General features: G+C 40.4%; 1 protein-coding gene across 4 annotated transcripts in view; it reads left to right on the top strand.

Moving 5' to 3' along the window:
* grm5b (glutamate receptor, metabotropic 5b) overlaps nucleotides 1-20275 on the top strand; it is a 109914-nt gene that overhangs the window by 77994 nt on the left and 11645 nt on the right. For all 4 annotated transcript variants that reach the window (XM_034098039.2, XM_034098038.2, XM_034098037.2 and 1 more), the window contains 6 exons: nucleotides 10545-10780; nucleotides 11424-11545; nucleotides 12325-12449; nucleotides 12557-12725; nucleotides 12988-13114; nucleotides 20098-20215. In XM_034098039.2, coding sequence (XP_033953930.1) covers nucleotides 10545-10780; nucleotides 11424-11545; nucleotides 12325-12449; nucleotides 12557-12725; nucleotides 12988-13114; nucleotides 20098-20215 — 897 coding nt within the window. The remainder of the gene's footprint in view (nucleotides 1-10544; nucleotides 10781-11423; nucleotides 11546-12324; nucleotides 12450-12556; nucleotides 12726-12987; nucleotides 13115-20097; nucleotides 20216-20275) is intronic.

The raw sequence follows: 20275 nt of genomic DNA, 5'->3' as shown, positions 1-20275 counted from the left end.
TTCTGGTGGAAGTCTGGCAGGCATTTTCTGATCAAATTACATCTTGCAAGAAAAAGTCAAAGATCAGATTTTTCCTAAAGCCTCACTAAAAAGCCACCCATAGGTTGATGGATTGCATATGGCTTTGCCTCTCTGTCACTCATGTGACTCACGCTTCATAGACAATGAAAAACATAAAGCATGACTTTAACAAGGTGTGCCAAGTAGCCAAAATTGTTACTGGATTTGCTTTCTAAATCCAAAAGCCATTATTCATAGAGACTTAACAAATATAACATGCATTATTGCATCATAACATGCAACTTTGTGAGGTGTCTTAGCCTACATTTCCTCTGGGAGAAACAACCCACGACATGATGAAAATCCTGGGCACTGATGCTCCTTTTTGCCATCCATCAGAGGGGAGGGGCTGAATGAGGTAACTCTTATATCCCAACTAGTGAGTGCTTGCCTTTATAAATTGAGACTGCATAGGATTAGCAAAAAGCACACCCTACTAGTGTTTTGCATAATAGTCTGCTGCAGATTACTTTGTGATGACACAAATGGACAGTTGTTGCTACAGTATGTTGTTGTGTTCAGGCAGCCTTCATCTACTTATGAGAGATGCATTTGTAATACATTAAACCACCAAATACACACTTTCTTTTGTTGGACGACTGTTTGTTTGTTGTTCCGAGTTGTGTACATGTATGTGAAGCTGTTATGATGCCAACGCTTACGTTTTTGATGTCCATGACATCCGTAGCAGCTTACATTTTCTTTCTTGAATCGTTCCTGCTTTGCCAGATTGTAAACGTCTATCTGTGAGTGACCTGTGTTCTCTTTCCCCACCTGCGTTGTCTGTCAGAGTAATTATTGTTGTCAGGTTAGGTTGGTGGACTGCTGGTGCGTTTGTGTGTTCGTGTGCAGTATGTATGGTTGTAAGCAGCAGATGCTCATCTAGAATCTCTGCCAGGTTGCCATGGCAGCTAGTGAGTGGGTGGGTTGGGGTCGGGTGGCACGATGTTATTGAACTCAGACATGAATTACTAAATTGACCTATTGACAGCACAGCTTCAGATCAGATTCAAATATTTTTGCCTTATTTCCCCCAGCCTAACCAATCTCCACAACAGTGATTACACAACTATCCAAATATGTACCCTGATATAACAAGGCTGGGATTGAAATGCATGCCTCCACTCTCACATCACAAATGTATTGTGACAAAGCACTGCACGACTGAGGTCAAAGTGAAACAATAACGTAAATGAACATTTATTTTAAGCTGTGAATACCCAAACACTGTGGTTCATTCACAGATCATCAAATCAATTTGATTCAGATGAAATGCTCCAAAGGGTTATCCCTGCTAAGCTGTAGGCGATGTAATAATACAGTGAGCTCTTGTTTTTGTTCCGTTTACAACACACGGCTCATGCTTTGATACTTTTAACTGTGGCCTTTACCATGTTTACCTTTTTCTCCTAATGATCACAGTGGGAGTTTTTCTATATATTTCATTTTAAAAGAAATTCAGTTTCCTCTTTTTTTAAAACTCTTCAATGATAAACCAAATCACCTTGTGAGCAGAAGTACATTCTTATCTCCTTAAAACACAAGAGAATCTGAATCAGAATACCTTGATAAGTCTCACAGAGGGGACATTTACGTTTACATATTAATAAAAGATACGAGTTCCATGAATGCTCCGACTCCAAAATATATGGCTCCATCGATTCCTTTCATCTTAACGCGACAGCCCATCTGAAACAGATTTGGGAAGAAGAAATTGGTGTCCCAATACCCGACAGCCGTCAAGACCATATCTTCCTCTATGCGTAAGGCATAGTCTCAAGCAGTAAAACGTTTTTGTTTTTTCAAATACAAATGCTGAATTTGGAAAAAACGTATCCAATTACCAGTGGTAATTTCAATCCTTGCCCGCTAGTTCTGGTCCTGTCCAAAAGTGAATGCTTTTCGGTTGTCAAATATGTACCACACTTGGAAAAGTGTATGGTATGAACCTTAATCCCGATCCTTTCACTGCCCACAACACATAACTTTCCTTAAAAAAAAAATCACCATGTACTGGCTTTAGAAGTCTTAGTTTATTGGCCCCTTTAAATGAAATGCCCTTTTCATAAATGTTAGCTAAAGGACATCCTAAATCCCTAAATCCCCAAAACCTGAAAGCCCTACATTGAATATTTGAATAAGGCCAGCCTTTAATCGGATAAAAACTAGATGCTTTTTTCATTTATTTTCCTTTTTTATACGCAAATTATTCTCAATTGTCAATGTATCTATTTAATTAATAATAATAATAATAATAATAATTTGTATTTTACTTTCTATCTGTTTTCAGTATGTGGGTGGGAGGGGTTATGGGGTATGTTAGGGTTGCGTTGGAGTTAATAGAAGTGAGTGTGGGTGTGTAGTTGGTTTATGTTTTTGTCATTGTGCTGATGTTTGTGGTCTAGTATGTGTAAAATCAATAAAAATATTTCAGAATGAAGAGTTGTGCTGGAAAGGTCACCTTCTTGCAATAAATACAAGAACATTCGAGCTATTTATATATTATTGTTTGCTCACCTTCAGCTCGACAACTGCCCTATTTGTTTTGGATATGCGTGTATACAGCTTTTAAAAAATCCATTGTTTAGTTTATATACTGTCTAAACATGTTAAAGACTGTTTTAGTCAAGATTGTACATGCCATGTTTCACAAAACTAAAGGGTAAAACATAATTTGTACTTGTTGTAAATTTGCATTCTTCAAAGCAACCAAGGTTAACGGTCGCAGACAGAGCAAATGGAAGTAGATTAGCTGTAGATGCACGGAGCTGAAGCAAGGGTATGAATGCTTGAGTTAAAAATGTTACCAACTTGAATGAACTCTTGCATTTTATCTAAGTACTGTTGAACGGAGACATACAGGAAGGATTGGGAAGATTATCAGAGTTTTATCAATTTACCCGGAAATTGAGTTTCGGGTGAAGTGGGATCTCAGTCTGAGCTGAAACACACAGGGTTACTTCTTGTCCTCTCAGCTGCAGACTGTCAGGAAACTCATCCAGTCCTTTGTCAAAAAAGCAAATTAAGAGCAAAATCCGTTTGGATTCTTAAGGCAACTTCCTTGATTTCTTTGAGAGACAAAGAGAGAATTTATAATGTTCACCACAGCGCTCTGCTTCTACTTTGCACTGCTCCCATAAGTCATTGATAGTGTGATCTATTGTTCAGCTCTAATGACACGTCTTTGTATTGCATCTTTGTTTGGTTGTGATGATAGCTGGTTGAACTCAATTGCAACTGTTACAAATCTTAAACAAGGGGGAAGACATCAGATAATATAGTAATGAGTTTCAAGATGCATCATATATGTTTATTGAGGGCTTTTTAGTTTTTCTGTTATCAATAATCACTGGTTGACTTTTGCTGGAACTCAGAGTAAAAAACATTCGGCTTGGGGCACATTTCACCACCAGGAAAGAACGAAGGGACAATTAATAATCATTTGCAAATGAGTTCCACTTTCTATTTATACTTTAAATGAACAGAATGGAAAGGCAATGGCCTCAGGCCTCAGTGTCTAGAATTGGTTCGTAAAGTTCTGCTTAAGGTAGTGCATTGGCCTACAATATTGGCATACTGTACTATTATGCAAATAGCATTTCCAATATTGGTAGAGACAGGCCATCTGAAGTTAATTGAATAGTGAATAGAAAAAGTCTGTGTGAATGTATGAGAGATAGTGTGTGTGTGTGTGTGTGTGTGTGTGTGTGTGTGTGTGTGTGTGTGTGTGTGTGTGTGTGTGTGTGTGTGTGTGTGTGTGTGTGTGTGTGTGTGTGTGTGTGTGTGTGTGTGTGTGTGTGTGTGTGTGTGTGTGTGTACTCTTAAAATCCAGTGTGCTCTAATGAGACACAAAGTACAGACAGCAGGTTGAGTGTGGGATGGAAACCATGGTAACGGCCTTGCTCTCTTAGACATGTGGAGAGACAGACAGACAGAGAGTACGAGAGATAGAACGAGGATGTTATTAATGATAGTCGTATTGATCAAAAATAGAATGAGTGTTTGATTAGCCTGGATGACACACACTCACCTAGACAACCATCCCCCCCTTACACACACATAGATGCACAAACACACTCTCATTGCACTCTCTTAAAAATGTATACATTGAGCCTGAGGCTTCCTCTAGAGCCATCTTCTAGCAGCAACATCGCCTACATACTTGCATACAATAAATGTCGATCAGTGAACACCTGTGTGTATCTTTGATGCACTTTCTAGTTATAGAGAGGACTTGATAATGTTGTGGTTGGAAGAACGTGGCTTCAAAATTGGGAGGGAGGAATTAATTTGTCATACTTTATCAGTGACTGCGTTTTGGGCTTGTCAATCACTGCCAATCACATTAGCCCCTCTCATCCCTTTTAAATCTGCCCACCAGGACTTACTGACACTTTGGAATTGAACAGTCCAGTCTCCAAAGAGGATACTAATATCCTCTAAAGAGCAGGTTATTTGCATTTATGTTAACTACTTAAATCATAGTTTTGGGATTCGCTGAAAGACTGCTCACCATGTTTTGCCATACTTCAGCAATTAGAAATCCTTCATTTGTACTTCAGCAGGTAAACTAACAGCAGCACAAGTAGACTTAGATAAATGTAAATAAAATCATATAGGTTCAAACAAATAAGTACACTGACAAATGGGAAAAAACAAGTTAAAGTATATATTTTCTTTAAAGTCAACATAGATAATGAAGGAGCCTGGAACGTAACAAATTGTAAATAAAGTGTTCCATGATAAAGCATTAGGATTTCATACTAAAGGGTTTTAGTTTGAAACACTTTACTTGCTGTAAAATAATGTTGTGGTACAATTACAGAAATAAAGACCTAAAGCATTGTGTTCAGCCTCGAGAACAAGATTTTAGTTGTTGAAAGATGGTAACATTCAACCCCTACTGTGCCTCACCGCCTACTATGACACATGACACCAAACGTGAGAACACTACACCATTGCATAGCATTTTCATGGTGTTCAAATAGAAACATTTTCCTGTATCAGTGATCCCTGCTTTTTTCCAGCGTATTCCAGGACATTCAGCAATGAGTATTCAATAAAAACAGAGTTCATCTCATTTTTAAATCTCACATTAATTACGCCCTAGGAAACTAATCTGAGATCATGAGAACGGTTTTTGATTTTCATGTTACCAAACAATAAACATGTTTCAATTATAAAATAATGATGTGGTTTACAAAAGAAAGTGGATGTTTATTTGTGTTGGTCCATCATGTGTGGGAGTTAGTGCTGATTGTGAAGTGATACAAATCAGATTTTTTATTTGTGTTAGACAGAGAACAGAGATGTCCGTGATTTGTACTGGGAGCTTACGCAACATTAGGTAGTAAGATTTATTAAATACTTATATTTGACCAGACAGGATCTTTTAGTGGGAGTGAAGCCATTTGGTCAAACAGTAAGATATGAATATATTCCAGGTCACATTTGCTCATTTGAATTAGTGACAACTTTCTAGAAATATATTTAGACTTCCAGGTGATGATTATTGCAGGTGTTTTGTGTGTGTGTTTGTTGCTCACATGTCACACTTGTCGTTCTGCTTTTGATGAGTTTCATGTGTGATCTGCTGGAAAAATTGCCAAACAGGTGAAAAGCTAAATAATTATAGGTAAAAGAAAGTAAAATGCTCCAAAATCATAACAACACAATATAAATGCAACAACAGAGAGATAAACATACTGTGCATGTATTTGGATTATCATAGATTTGTGTATGTGAATGTCTGCAAAGGAACAAACATGAAAACAAACAGTAAGAAATGAGAATAAATATATTGGTTGATGGATGCAGTGGAATGTCAGAGTTGGAGGAATGGATGTATAAAAAAGAGTGAAGGGGCTCAAGGGAGACATGAATATGTTAATGAGAGGTTGAAAGAGACGGATGTGGAGAGAAAACTGTAAGAAAAAATAAGAAATCTATCAACAGGAAGTGCTGAATAATGATTGATTGTTAAATTTTGGATCTGTTTTCACTGCCTCACTCATCAATCTCTTTGATTTTTACGTCTTAATTTTTCTCTCACTACTGTGTTTCTCACTCTTCCACCCGCTGTGTCTCCGTCAATACAACACTTTGTTAAACACAGAAGCAAATAGCCTACTCAAGTAAAGACATCAAATGCTGTTTGTTTTTCCCTCAGGGGAGCTACCTATTGATTAGGGGTGTAACGGTTCACAAACATTTCGGTTCGGTACGTACCTCGGTTTTTAGGTCACGGTTCGGTTCGGTACGTTTTCGGTACAGCAGAAAAAATTATCACAAAACATAACATATTTTTTTTAAATTATTATTAAACTGTGAATAATGTATTCACTCAAATAAATACAAAATAAAATAAACATTAAGGTGCAGCATTTCGATGAACTGAAATAATCTGTATTTGAACTTTACTGTACTAGTACTCACAAAACATAAACTATTAGTTTTGGGTTTTTAATTATTATTAAACTATGAATATTCACTCAAATAAATATAAAATATAATAACATAAACATTAAGGTGCAGCTTTTCGATTAACTGAAATAATCTGTATTTGAACTGTACTGTACTAGCACCTAAGCAGCCAGTTAGACATAATGACTTGCTTGTCATTGTATTTTCATGTTGTTTGAAAGAAAGATGAACTTGTCCACATTGCTTGCCGAAAGGGCAGATCTGCTGGCACTAGCAATGTCTCCTGCTGTGGAGAACACACCCTCTCTAGGGACAGAGGTAGCAGATACAGCCAGGTAGCGCTTTGCTAACATGGCAACATAAGGATATTTTCCGTTTGTAATAGCTTTGGCTCGGTCTGAAGTTTTTGCGAGTGGTGGAGGCTTAAATGCTAGCGGGAGTTGGGTTTGCACTTCAGTCTTTTGGTACCGGTGATATTCACGTTCGGGTGATGCCTTTTCAAATGAGTGTGCAAGTTTGATGTATTGCCAGCCGCGTAACCAATTTTAGTTGAACAATGCCGACAAACAGCGTTGGTTCGGTCCACCTGTCTTTGTCCGTCATCCTTGTTCGTAACTGCGAAACCAAAATGTTCCCAAACCGGACACTTCAATGATGCTGGAGGATTTTCGAGCTCAACTTTATCTGCGTTCACCATTTCGACAGTTCCTCAAATTACTGACAACATTTGAACGCATCCCTCTGACCAGCTCGTCCAATGAAATGACTTGCTCGCTCTATGACGCGTTGATCACAATGGGAGCAAATTACTCTGAATGCTGCGACGCAGCACCTGAGAATGCTTCCAAGAAGTTGTTCACGTTCTCATTTTTTTACGTTTAACGTTATATGCGTTCGGTACACTTCGGTACACACGTGTACCGAACCGAAGGGCCCGTACCGAATAATTTCGGTACGTGTACCGTTACACCCCTACTATTGATCCATTATGAGGACATTTAGTGATAGCACTTTGTTGCTCTGCATGGGACGCGTCCTCTGCATGACACCAGACCTGAACAACGGTCAATGGTTTGAGCAGCAATAGGTATCGCTAAAAGTTTCAAACAAGTCGGAACTATTTCAAGCCCTATGGATTTTTTTTCTAATCTACAACATTTATTTTTCATGAAGATGGCTTTATCTCATGGCTTTCTGTTATCCAGTTATTACCAGTCCAACATATTTAAATCTCTCTGGTCATAACTCTGGTGAAAAGTTAACAATCCAAGTTATTCTTTATAGAGCCTGCCTTTCAATTTTCTCAAACAGACTGGAGGTCCTTCAATTTGTCTGAACTTTGAAGACGTCTGTGACACATTGACGTAATTATAGGAAACCCTGGATGTGCTAATAATTCAAACAGGTTAATGAAAGACAACGAGCCAAATTCAACTAACTGTTATTGAAATACTTATTAATGCTACAGCCAAAGGGCCAACCCCAAACCTTCTGAGCTTGCGTCCTCTTCACATGAAAAATCCCTAATGTCTAATTATGACTCATCGCAATGGGTCCTGGTTGTAAATGTGTGGGAGTTATCATTAAGCCAATCAACAAGTGATTCAGTCACTTTGAAAGGCTCACAGAGGTAACATTAGACAGTAATAGATAATGAAAAAACATATATTAGAGGAATTTCACAACATTTTTCCTTTTAGAATTATATTTTGACCACTTAGAGTGCATAACTTATACTTTTTTTAACTAAATAAATAACTGAAGTAATTTCATAATATGTCTGTGTCCAATAAAGTAGCGTTTTCTCACGTATCTGTGGCAAAAAGCTTTGTCGACAGAACCACTGCAAAATCTCAATCCGCTACCACTTAACACATGTGACACCACACCATCACACCCACATTTCATACAGGCGTTATCTATCCTGTAATGGATAGCCATCTAGAAATGCTTCCACCATGATGTATGACAACTGCTTAGAGGCAGAGGGTGACGAGAAGAGCGACATTAAATACAAATTTAGAGAGATATGGAAAGCTACACACACACACACACACACACACACACACACACACACACACACACACACACACACACACACACACACACACACACACACACACACACACACACACACACACACACACACACACACACACACACACACACACACACACACACACACACACACACACACACACACACACACACACACAAACACTAACATGTTCGGTCTACAATCAGGCTACGGCTGGAAGTCCTGCTGCAGGAGGAAATTAGTTTTGTTCTCTGGAGGCTCAGAGAAAGAGAGACGGTAGGAACGAAGGAAAGAAAGAAAGACTTCTACTAGAAGAGCTTTGTATCATTGTCCTGCTTGAGGCAAAGTTGGCAGTATATTTGAAAGGAGGACAGAAGATTTGTCACTCACTCCCACTTTGTTCTCTTTCTTTCCCATCCTCTCTTTATCCCTTTTACACACACACACACACACACACACATACACACACACACACACACACACACACACACACACACACACACACACACACACACACACACACACACACACACACACACACACACACACACACACACACACACACACACACACACACACACACACACACACACACACACACACACACACACACACACACACACACACACACACTCTGCCATCTGTGCTTCCTTGAGGAGCAGTAAACCCACATTTCCCTCCCCCCAAAAAATGCAAACTACAGCGATACATCTCCACAGTTTGTCAGTGTGTGTTTTGTGAGGTAGTTATATTCGTTTCTCTGGTGTCTGACGGGCACGGCTGCTGAGCTGCAGCCAAAATACTCCATTTGACCTAGATCATCTCAGCACCCAGGCTGGTGTCTATGCGTAATGTTTGTGCCTATTTGTCAGCAATATGACTACTTTTGGACTTTGCTCATAATGATCCTCCCACATGTCCTCCCAGCTAATCATCCTGTCTGTGTCTCCTTTCATTGGATTTCTCCCTGATTAGGTATATCTGCTTCTGTCTCTCTCACTCTCTTCCCCTGTCTTTCTGTTCCTCATTCATTTTGTTTCTTTCTTTCCCTGGAAACTAGAGCACTCGCAAAGTAAATGTGTGTGTGTGTGTGTGTGTGTGTGTGTGTGTGTGTGACAGAGAAATAGGCTTTATTTGTTATAGTGACATATTGTTGCCCTTGTGCTTCACATGTTAACCTTACAATGGAATTTCCTTCAATAAGAGGCATGTCAGCTGTTCACCACACACACACACACACACACACACACACACACACACACACACACACACACACACACACACACACACACACACACACACACACACACACACACACACACACACACACACACACACACACACACACACACACACACACACACACACACACACACACACACACACACACACACACCGGCATAGTTGTGTACTCTAAGTCCAGCTCTTAAGAGACATTTCAGCAATGGGCTCAAGAGGCAAACCCACCCACTCATCTTCACTACTACATTATAATTTTCAAGTACTATAGAAGCAGCTAATCAGTTTTCCTAATTCAACCACTAGTGTTAAATCCTATAGGTGCTGGCACTATGAAAAGTCCACAGACAAAACACCTGCCAGAGGCTTCCTTTTTATAATAGAGGCTCTCTCAAACAAACAGGGACTCTGAAAGCATTAATGGAGATCAGATAAGGTGTAAGCGTTTGCTTCTGGCAGGATTTTACCGAGCAGTAAACACTTCCATTGAGTCACCCTCATTATTCAACCTTCAGTTACAATAGACTAAACAAATCACAAAGACAATTCCCACCTATTTCCACCTCCATCTTGGATGGAATGACGTCTGAAAAGCATCAAATGCCCGAATGAGTTCTCTAAATGTCTTGTGCAGCATAACTATAAATACTTTGGAATGATCAAATGATTTCACTACATATTCGGGGAAATTATGCAAATGTTGATTTGAGCAGGTTTTTTTTCCGTTCACGCTAAATCGATGGAGTTAACGTTTCTGCTTTGTCTCTCCTTGTGTTTCTTGCAGTGATGGATGGGCCGACCGGTATGATGTAACAGATGGTTTTGTTAGGGAAGCAGCAGGTGGCATTACCATCAAGCTCCAGTCGGCTGATGTGAAATGGTTTGATGATTACTACCTTAAACTTCGTCCTGAAAACAACCCCAGAAACCCCTGGTTTCCAGAGTTCTGGCAGCATCGTTTCCACTGTCGTCTTAAAGGTCACCCGCAGGAGAACAACAAATTCAACCGCACCTGTGGCAGTGAGTACAGATGCAAAACACAAACAAGGACAGTGGACAAAGGGTTTCTGAGTTACAGCTGTACTGTACTTCTGTTGACCACAGCCATCTGTGATACAGAGGGAGAGAGGCTGCATCAACATAACAGGCTACATTAACAATCTGCATTTTTATAGGCTTTCATAATGGCCACTATTAATGCAAAAAACATTAGAACAGACCTGCTGAACGCACACGCACCTTATGGTTAAACACAGCTTTCAGGTTTATCTGGAGATATCCCTTGTGGCTGAGTGCACCCTCTCTTTATGTCTTTGTATTCGGCACCCCCCCATCTTTCTCTCTCCCTTTCAATCCCTCCATTCATAGGCAAAACTGCGTGTGAGAGCTGCATCAAAGGAAGTCATGTCTCATGTATTCTAATGAAACGGGACGTGAAATACAAATGAACAGGACACAGAAAGAGGCAGGCAGAAATGAGATGTGGAGGTGGGAGGTGTCCGATGAGAAAGGAATGAGAGTGGTCTTTGATGTCAGGAGGGGAAAAAAAGCACACTGATTTTCATTTAACTAGAAGGGAAATTAAGAATTTCTCTGATATACCTGCTTTTATCCATCCTTCCTCACCCACCAACCTCCCCTCTCCCCTCCCATTTTGTTGCAGAGCGAGAGTCGCTTCGGCAGCAGTATGCACAGGACACCAAGATGGGGTTTGTCATAAATGCCATCTACTCGATGGCATATGGCCTGCATAACATGCAACGGGCACTCTGCCCAGGCTATCAGGTAGGTACTGCTCTGATGGATGAGTGGGGGGACAGACTAGGACAAAGCAAGGAAACAAAGAAGGGAGAGGAAGGGGTGAAATGGACAATGGTGGGGGGAGAGAAATTAACTAGCTGGGTGTTGCTGCATTATTACACACATCAGCCATTTTTGACCAATTGTCAGACTCCAGACATGACACACAACCTGGAAAATGTAAGATAGGAACCTGGATGATCACATAAACTATACTGTATTTTTAGATACAGCTAACATTTTAGACAATTTTAGCTATCAAAGAAAAAATACATCAGTGCTGCTTATCCTTGAATTCGGCCATAATAGACTTACCTTTCTGGGAACTACTTGAGATATTTTCCTTGCAGACATGGTTATTGAAATGTAATATTTCAGACTAAGTTTTGACTAAATGACATGATCCAGCTTGGCACTTATTAGCCTGAATGTGACAGTCATGGAAGAAACCCTGCTACTCTATACTTTTCAATGTTCATAACACTCCATGGGAGGATTCACCTTCTATGCAAGTATTTGTATTGACTCAAATGTATCATTATGTTAATGTGTTAATCCAACTGGCCAATAATCATGTTTTGAGTAATATTTTACCGTTAATATGCTTTTCCATTCAGTTCTTAAAATGTCAATTAAATCAACGGGAATGTCCATTGGTCAACATTGCTTCTGTGAACACACAAATCCATCTATTCCATGAACGACGTTTGTTAAGCTGTGGGTCATTTTTGTTGCATATGACACGATTGCTTATGTATTTTAAGGGCCTGTGTGATGCCATGCGACCTATAGATGGTTCTATGCTGCTAGACTTCTTGATGAAAACCAACTTCACCGGAGTGTCAGGAGAGGGAATCTTATTTGATAAGAATGGAGACTCGCCTGGCAGGTACGCGGTTAATCCCATTGATTTATTTTGTGTCGGGCCTTTTGGCTTGCTGGGTATGACACGACATGTGTTGAATGAAACCTGTATGTGAAACTTTCCATCCACAGGTACGAAATAATGAACTTCAAGAAGATGGGGAAGGACTACTATGACTATATTAATGTTGGCAGTTGGGACAACAGAGGCTTGAAGATAGATGATGATGAAATCTGGCCCAACAAGGAAGGCATCATCAAGTCAGTCTGCAGTGAACCCTGTGACAAAGCACAGATAAAGGTAAGAAAGCGCAAACTTTGCTAAGGTAACTGCAGGCAATACTGTGAATCCAGCACTCTGCCATGGAGCTTTACCATACACAATAAATTGTCTTTGTTGGAATAGATTACACATATATTTTTACTAACTATTTCAAATGAATTAAAATGACATTAAATGAAATCGTCATAATGAATAATAAAAGACTCCATGTAATACAGTGGCTGGTGCACGAGGGTTCCCAGCATGTACACTGAATACATTGTGCATCTGTCCCCTTTAGGTGATCCGTAAAGGGGAGGTGAGCTGCTGCTGGACGTGCACTCCCTGTAAAGAAAATGAGTTTGTGTTCGACGAGTACACCTGCCGAGCCTGTGAACTGGGCTCCTGGCCGACCTTTGACCTCACAGGTCAGTCTCTGTGTGTTTCTGCATGTTTATTCATAACATCCAAGTGCTAACTCAGAAAAAGATTTACTTGGCAAAGAGAATACTTGAATAGAAATTGTGCAATGAGCACATGAATCTAAATTATTTGCACGTGCTGCTGCATGAAAATACTGTAATTCGTTGCAGTAGACGTGATGCCGCCTAAAAGGAGCCATGCAATGACCACTGGGGACCTAAATCTGTTTACATAGTCATGTGTGGGGACAAATTGGAGGTCCCCATGAGGAGAATCATTCATTTTAGGGTGAAGCCTTAGTTAGGATTAGGGTTAGGGTAAGGGTAACGCCCCGTCTACACTACAGGCATCGAAAAATGCTTTCAACGCTTCGCCCATTCATTTGAATGGGGTGACGTAGAAGATTTTGAATCTTCGCCGAACTGCATTGTGGGGAGCATGGCATGGCTTTGCAAGCATCGTGAGCATCAAAAGTTGAGCAATGTTCAACTTTTGATGCTCCCGATGCTTTCGAAGCTGGCATCAGCCAATCAAATCCCGTTTATGCAAATCCCGCCAGTACAAGCACTAGCCAATTTCATTTCATTTCATTTCAAACCTTTATTTAACCAGATTGGTCCCATTGAGATCATCGATCTCTTTTTCAAGGGAGACCTGCAGCATAGAGGTTCCACATGAAACATAAAACAATAAAGGACATCATACATTATATTTACAGGATACATAGTTATAGACATTTACAAGTGCCCATTGTATCAACAAGCATTTCATTTAGCCTAGCTTTAAAAACATGCAGAGGAATGAGATTGCTCAGTTTCAATTCTTGCTGAAGATTGTTCCAAGCAAGTGGAGCTGCGCACATAAAAGCTGTCTTACCTAAGACAGTCCTTGCTCTTGGCACATCTAACAATACTACATCATGTGATCTCAGACAATAGCTGCTTGCAACTCTCTGTGTTATCAGAGAGCAGATATAATACGGGAGTTTACCCAACAAAGCTTTATAAATAAACGTGTACCAATGATTGAGCCTCTTTACAGTAATTGATGGCAGACCTGCCTTGGCATACAGGGTACAGTGATGAGTAAGTGCTTTACAATTTGTGACAAATCTCAGTGCGCTGTGATAGGCGGCATCTAACTTGTTCAGGCAATAGGCAGGTGCATTCATATACAACAAATCACCATAGTCCAGCACAGGTAAAAAGGTCACAGTGACTAGCCTTTTCCTGGCCTCAAGCGAGAAACAGGACTTGTTTCTGAAAAAGAAACCTAGTCTAACCCTCAGCTTTTTAAGCAGGTTATTGACATGAAGTTTAAAAGTAAGACAATCATCAAGCCAGATACCAAGGTATTTGTAACAGGTAACCACTTCAAGTACTTGTCCTTGCATAGTAACAATATCCAAAACAGGCTCTGGTGTCTTTTTAGCTTTAGAAAAGAGCATTACCTTGGTTTTATCAACATTTAAAAGAAGCTTAAGCTCAGAGAGCTGAGTCTGAATAATGTTAAAAACAGCCTGTAATTTAACACCAGCCTCCTTAATGGAGGGACCTGCACAATACATCACAGTATCATCCGCATAGAAATGTAAAGTAGCTTCATCCACATTTTCACCTAAACTGTTGATGTAGATGGAGAATAAAAGTGGACCTAAAACAGAACCTTGAGGAACACCATTAGCGATGTTTAACCACTCAGAAGACAGCCCATCAAAGTGAACACATTGGGACCTTTCAGAGAGGTAGTTCACAAACCAAACTCAAACTCCTTTACCTGTTCACTCACAAGGCGTTCGAGCACCTTCGCCAGAACTGACAATTTAGAGATTGGCCTATAATTATTTAAAATAGTTGCCTCCCCTCCTTTTAGCAAAGGCAAGACATAAGCTGACTTCCATACTTTTGGAATTGTATTTGAGCTGAGCGAGAGGTTAAAAAGAGTAGTGAGAGGAAGAGCAATAAAATCTGCAGCTATCTTTAAAAAGAAAGGTTCTACATTGTCCGGGCCGGCCGGTTTCTTAGGATCTAGCTTAGATAATGCTTCATGAACAACATTGACAGTAAAAGGAGTAAAACTAAAAGGGTTTTCCAGACCGCATTGTTCAGAGTCACGGATTAGGGTGTTCACAGAAGCAGAGTTAGAAAGAGAATCAAACATAGAACCGCAGGACACACAATGCTCATTAAAGCAATTTAGCATAGTGGCCCTGTCCGATATAGAGCCAGATGCTGTGGTAAGGCACGGAGGTAGCTCATTACGGATCTCACCGGTGGATATCGATTTTATGGCTTTCCAAAATGTCCTAGGATTATTTAGGTTTTCTGTGGTAACTGACAAATAGTACTTCGACTTTGCACTTTTGACATTTGAAGTGAAGCTATTCCTTAGCTGCCTAAAATGCAGCCATTCTACCTCTGAGCCTGATTGCCTAGCCTTTGCCCAGGCCTTGTTTCTCTCATGAAGGAGACTGGACAGTTCAGCAGAAAATCAAGGATTGTCTCGTCCCTTAACTCTAAATTTATGCAGGGGTGCATGTCTATCAATGATCTCCATAAAACCAAGATAAAAATAAGACTATGTGGTTTCCACATCAGCACACAGATCGATTTTACCCCAATCAAACAGATCATGCACAAAACCCTGCTCCACAAAATGTGTTATGTCTCTCTTAATGATAATGCGAGGTTTAACCTTTTGGACCTTAGTGTCCCTAATTGTGTCTACAACACAGTGATCACTCAGATCATTTGCAAATACTCCCACAGATGAATATTTATGGGGAACATTAGTTAAAATGAGATCAATTAGGGAGGATTTATTAGGGGACTTAATGTTAGGGCGAGTAGGACTGTCCACAATCTGAGTAATATTTAAAGAGATACAAAGGTTTTTTCAAACCGCCAATCAAACCACGTGTAAGCTGGGAGAGCCAGACCGCAGTTCATTTCCTCATATTCCAAACGAGAAATTACGGTAGCAAATCACCCGGTTCTTTACGACCAGAACTATTTACCGGGATACAAATCGGAGGAACCAGGCATGGAGGGAGGTGGCAGAGACAGTGGGTGAAACTTGTAGGTTTTCGCCTGTTTGGGGATTTTATATCCAATTTACTTCGTTTTAACATTGCTATTGCTTTGTATGCCGGGGGCGGGCGGGAGATACCTGATTGGTTGTTGGTCGCCTTGGGCGCGAGAAATCGCCAAGCCTCAGACACGCCCAGCTTAAAAAAAAATTGATGCCTGTAGTGTAGACAGGCCGTAAGGGTTAGGCATGTGTTGGTTATGGTTAAGGTTAGGATAAGTCTCCAGGAAATGCATGTAAGTCAATGTAATGTCCCCTGAAGTGATGTATACATGGTGTGTGTGTGTGTGTGTGTGTGTGTGTGTGTGTGTGTGTGTGTGTGTGTGTGTGTGTGTGTGTGTGTGTGTGTGTGTGTGTGTGTGTGTGTGTGTGTGTGTGTGTGTGTGTGTGTGTGTGTGTGTGTGTGTGTGTGTGTGCTAAGTAGAATTAGATGATAAAGTGGTGTTTTCCCTTATCACTGCATATTGTACAGTAAGTTCTGCACCAGTTACAAAAGCTCTTTCCTCTCTTATCCCTTCCCCTCTAGTCCCTCTTCCTCATCCCTTTAATTTGTTACCAACGTGGTCGAATGTTTTAATTATTCTGCATCAAGAGCAGCTTTCACTGCACATGCTCTTCAGTTGCCATGAAAATAAATGTCCCCTCCATTGCGTACGAAGCGTTTGAATATTGCCTTGTTATGCTTTCAGCTGCTCATTATACCGCTTGCTATCTGATCACCATGCTCCATGATTAACACATGAATCGAGCCCTGCTGAAAATTCAGATTGAGCTTCACTGCCAGAAAGAGAAGCATCCTTAAACTAAAACAGACAGCCAACCGGTGAGAAAATTGACAGTGAGGGGTTAACAGTTTATTACGTTGTGTGTGCGGCTCATTTCATTAACAATAAGTGCTGCTTGTCCCCCAGTGGGGCTATATGGAACAGTAATAATCAGGTGTAAACAAACTGCTTGCCCTGTTCCTCCAGCATACATTTTGATCTCTCTCCCTCAGGCGGGAGGGGGAGAGAGAGAGGGAGAGAGAGAGGGAGGGAGAGAGAGAGAGCTCAGCTGGCAGGGACAGATGTGCAGTGTTTGTGAAAACCATAGAAAGCAATGGAGAGTTTTGGCGACAGCAATAGAGCAAACACAAGAAAAAAAGAGGGAGAGAAAAGTGACTTAGGAACATAAAAAGAAGAACAAAGTGAATCTAAAAGAGAGAGAGGGAGATGAATGGAGGCTCTGACAGAAGCAGCAGCCAGGGAGTTTGAAAGGAGCAGAAAAAGGAGGATTAGCTTTGGGATTTGAGCCTCTTCACTGATCGGTAAAGTTCCACAGTTTGAGTCTGAGAGGAGTTTGCCTCAAAACTTTGTATTGACTGAATTCTCCAAACAGTCTCCCTCCCTTTTGTAATGCACCGGTTTGGCTTAGGGTCAAACACAACAGGATTTCCTGAAGGTTCGTGAACTAATTAAGTATTAAAATCCACGAGCCGATGCTTTTCGACTGCTCTGAGAAAACCCTTGAGGAAAACACTGTTCTGGGATTTTCGGCCCTAACATCAAGATTTATGTGGGCAGGATTAATCGGAGCTAAATTCTCAGCAAGTTTCCTCCTTTACATTTTCACGGATGGGTGGTCCTCACAGCTCATTGTTAGGCTGGACAGAGTGTAGCCCTTGTCTCTTAAATATGGTTTATATTAAAGTAGTAACAAAGCACTGAAACATAATGTTGAATAGTAGCATTTACATACAAGTAATTCCTTAAATAAAAAGGGATTCAGACCTGTGATTTTCTTGTGATTACGTATGGTTTATGTTCTGTATGTCTTTATTTGATACTATATTGCAATGGGATCACTTCAGCCACAATGCCCCTTTTACACCCCTACTTCCTTCATTACTTTGTCTTGATTTTTCAATATTAGACTGTCAAGATTTACGACTGCATTTTTCACGTTTGTGACCCAAATCTGACCACAGACAAAAAAATAATAAATAACAACAAAGAAAATATCTGGTATCAAACTAGTTATTCGCAATGATGACCCACACAGACTCAAAAAAGTAAATACAATACCTGTAGTGGAAGTCACCGACTCAGAAAGGAGACACGGTAGAGCAGGAGCTTTGATGTCAAACACTGGAGGTTTATTTGGAGTTACGGCCGGAGGATTCACATCACAAATCACAGCAGTCACGGTGAGACTGCACGGGTGGTTGCCACGTCAATTCTGGAGCGCCTCTCTCTTGCTAGCCCATTTAACTGGTTTCAAAAGAGAGTAATCAACATGTTTTGATAAGATAGCTTTAGACAGTTTGGGCACACTGAGTTACCTGCGTCCGCCACTTATGGCCTCGAATATGTCATACCCTGGAGTCCACAAACAACAAAGAAGGAAGTGTCCCAGTGCACCCACAACAAAGACCATCTGTGACCTAGTATTGACCGGTCACAGAATGGGAACAATAACATTATTGGCTGAAGTAGCCTGTCTCCTTAAAGGACATAAATAGACGTCAAGGTTGGTCCTGTATGTCACATCTAGGAGTCTGAGATAATTATTTCCCTAACAATACCAACTGCGCTGTCACAGATGGAAATTGTAGTATGGATTATTCTGTTTTGCACACACTGTTTTAGATTACATAGATTTCATCCGGTCTTAAATGGCTTTTCAGTATTAAAAGCCTGCAAGTGAGCCACATCCTCTGCAGGGTGGTTGAATTAATTTCTGTCTGTTTGTCTCCATCCCCTTGGCTCCCTAGCCATTAGGGCTGTTGTTTATGTCCCAAGACCTAACCACTTCACTGATTTGATAAACATTATTGACCGTGTTAAAAACAATCTCATTAAATTACTTAAGTCTTGTTTAGTGCCTCTTTAACTCTCTCTGAGATGTGCAGTATTGTACAAACAGGTGTGTGTACATGCCTGCATGTGTATTTGTCTGTGAGAGGGACAAAGAGAGACAGTAAGGCGGAGAGGAAACAAGTGAAGATGTACATGGACAGAAGACTTAGAGAAAGTCTACGTGCGTCTCTGCTGCTACATAATGTCTAGACCAACCAGCCAGATAATTTGGGCAAGAATTAATATGGTTCATAATTAGAACTGTCCCTATAATTAATGACGCTTTTATCTCCTTGCCTAGGAGGGAGGGAGAGAATTAGGGAGGAAGAAGAGAGGGATGAGGATCAAGGGAGATAAGGGAGATAATGGGTGGAGGAAAGAGAGGGACAGAATGATGAATAATCCATTACCAAAAAAAAGAACGACAGGAAATGTAGACAATGACAAGGGAATGAGAAGAAGGGAGAAATAGACACAGAGTGAGGGATAGGAAAGAAAGTGTGGACAACTGAGGTGTGTTGTAAGGTCAAATGATGATGTGAAATAGGGTAAGGGTTAAAAGTGAAACCTTCAATTAGAGAGCAAAGGTTTATTATGATCAACATGCTGAATAATATATTTGTGTTCCAATAGCGGATTCCTTCCAAAATAATAACAACTAAATATAAAAGGATAATGAAAGTTAAACGAATTAAGAGTTAGGAAATAATGGCAATCATACCTAAAGATCAAGATCTGCTAGCTGGGCTTTACCAACATCAGCTGCTACATTGTACTGCCGTGTGGTTAATGCTTGTATATGCTGCTCATGCTCTTTCTGCATATCATGTATTTATATTTGCTATGTATATAAATGTCATCTTCTTAAATGTTGTATGTGAAGGACTACGGATGGAAATTAGCTCAAAGCTAAAATCCGGCATGTTTACGTTTTTAAAGCATTATTTGTTTTAAATGTTCATCAATGTGCATTGTCCCTCTTCAAATAAACGATTCAATGAAATCAAAAAAAGTCTTTAATGAATTTTGTGTTAACTGCATCTCCCCCGTTCTTCTATCCCCAGGCTGTGACCCCATCCCAGTGGAGTACCTGCGGTGGGGAGACCCTGAACCGATAGCTGCTGTGGTCTTCGCCTGCCTCGGGCTCATGTTCACATTCTTTGTCACTGCAGTCTTCATCAGGTAATATATCTGTCATCTCTCATAGAAAATATGAAGTGAGTGGAACAATGAAAACAGCGC

The sequence above is a fragment of the Pseudochaenichthys georgianus genome, chromosome 13, assembly GCF_902827115.2.
Source record: "Pseudochaenichthys georgianus chromosome 13, fPseGeo1.2, whole genome shotgun sequence".
Classification (NCBI taxonomy): domain Eukaryota; kingdom Metazoa; phylum Chordata; class Actinopteri; order Perciformes; family Channichthyidae; genus Pseudochaenichthys; species Pseudochaenichthys georgianus.
The sequence above is the reverse complement of the archived record's forward strand: the minus strand, read 5'-3'. Positions and strand labels throughout refer to the sequence as shown.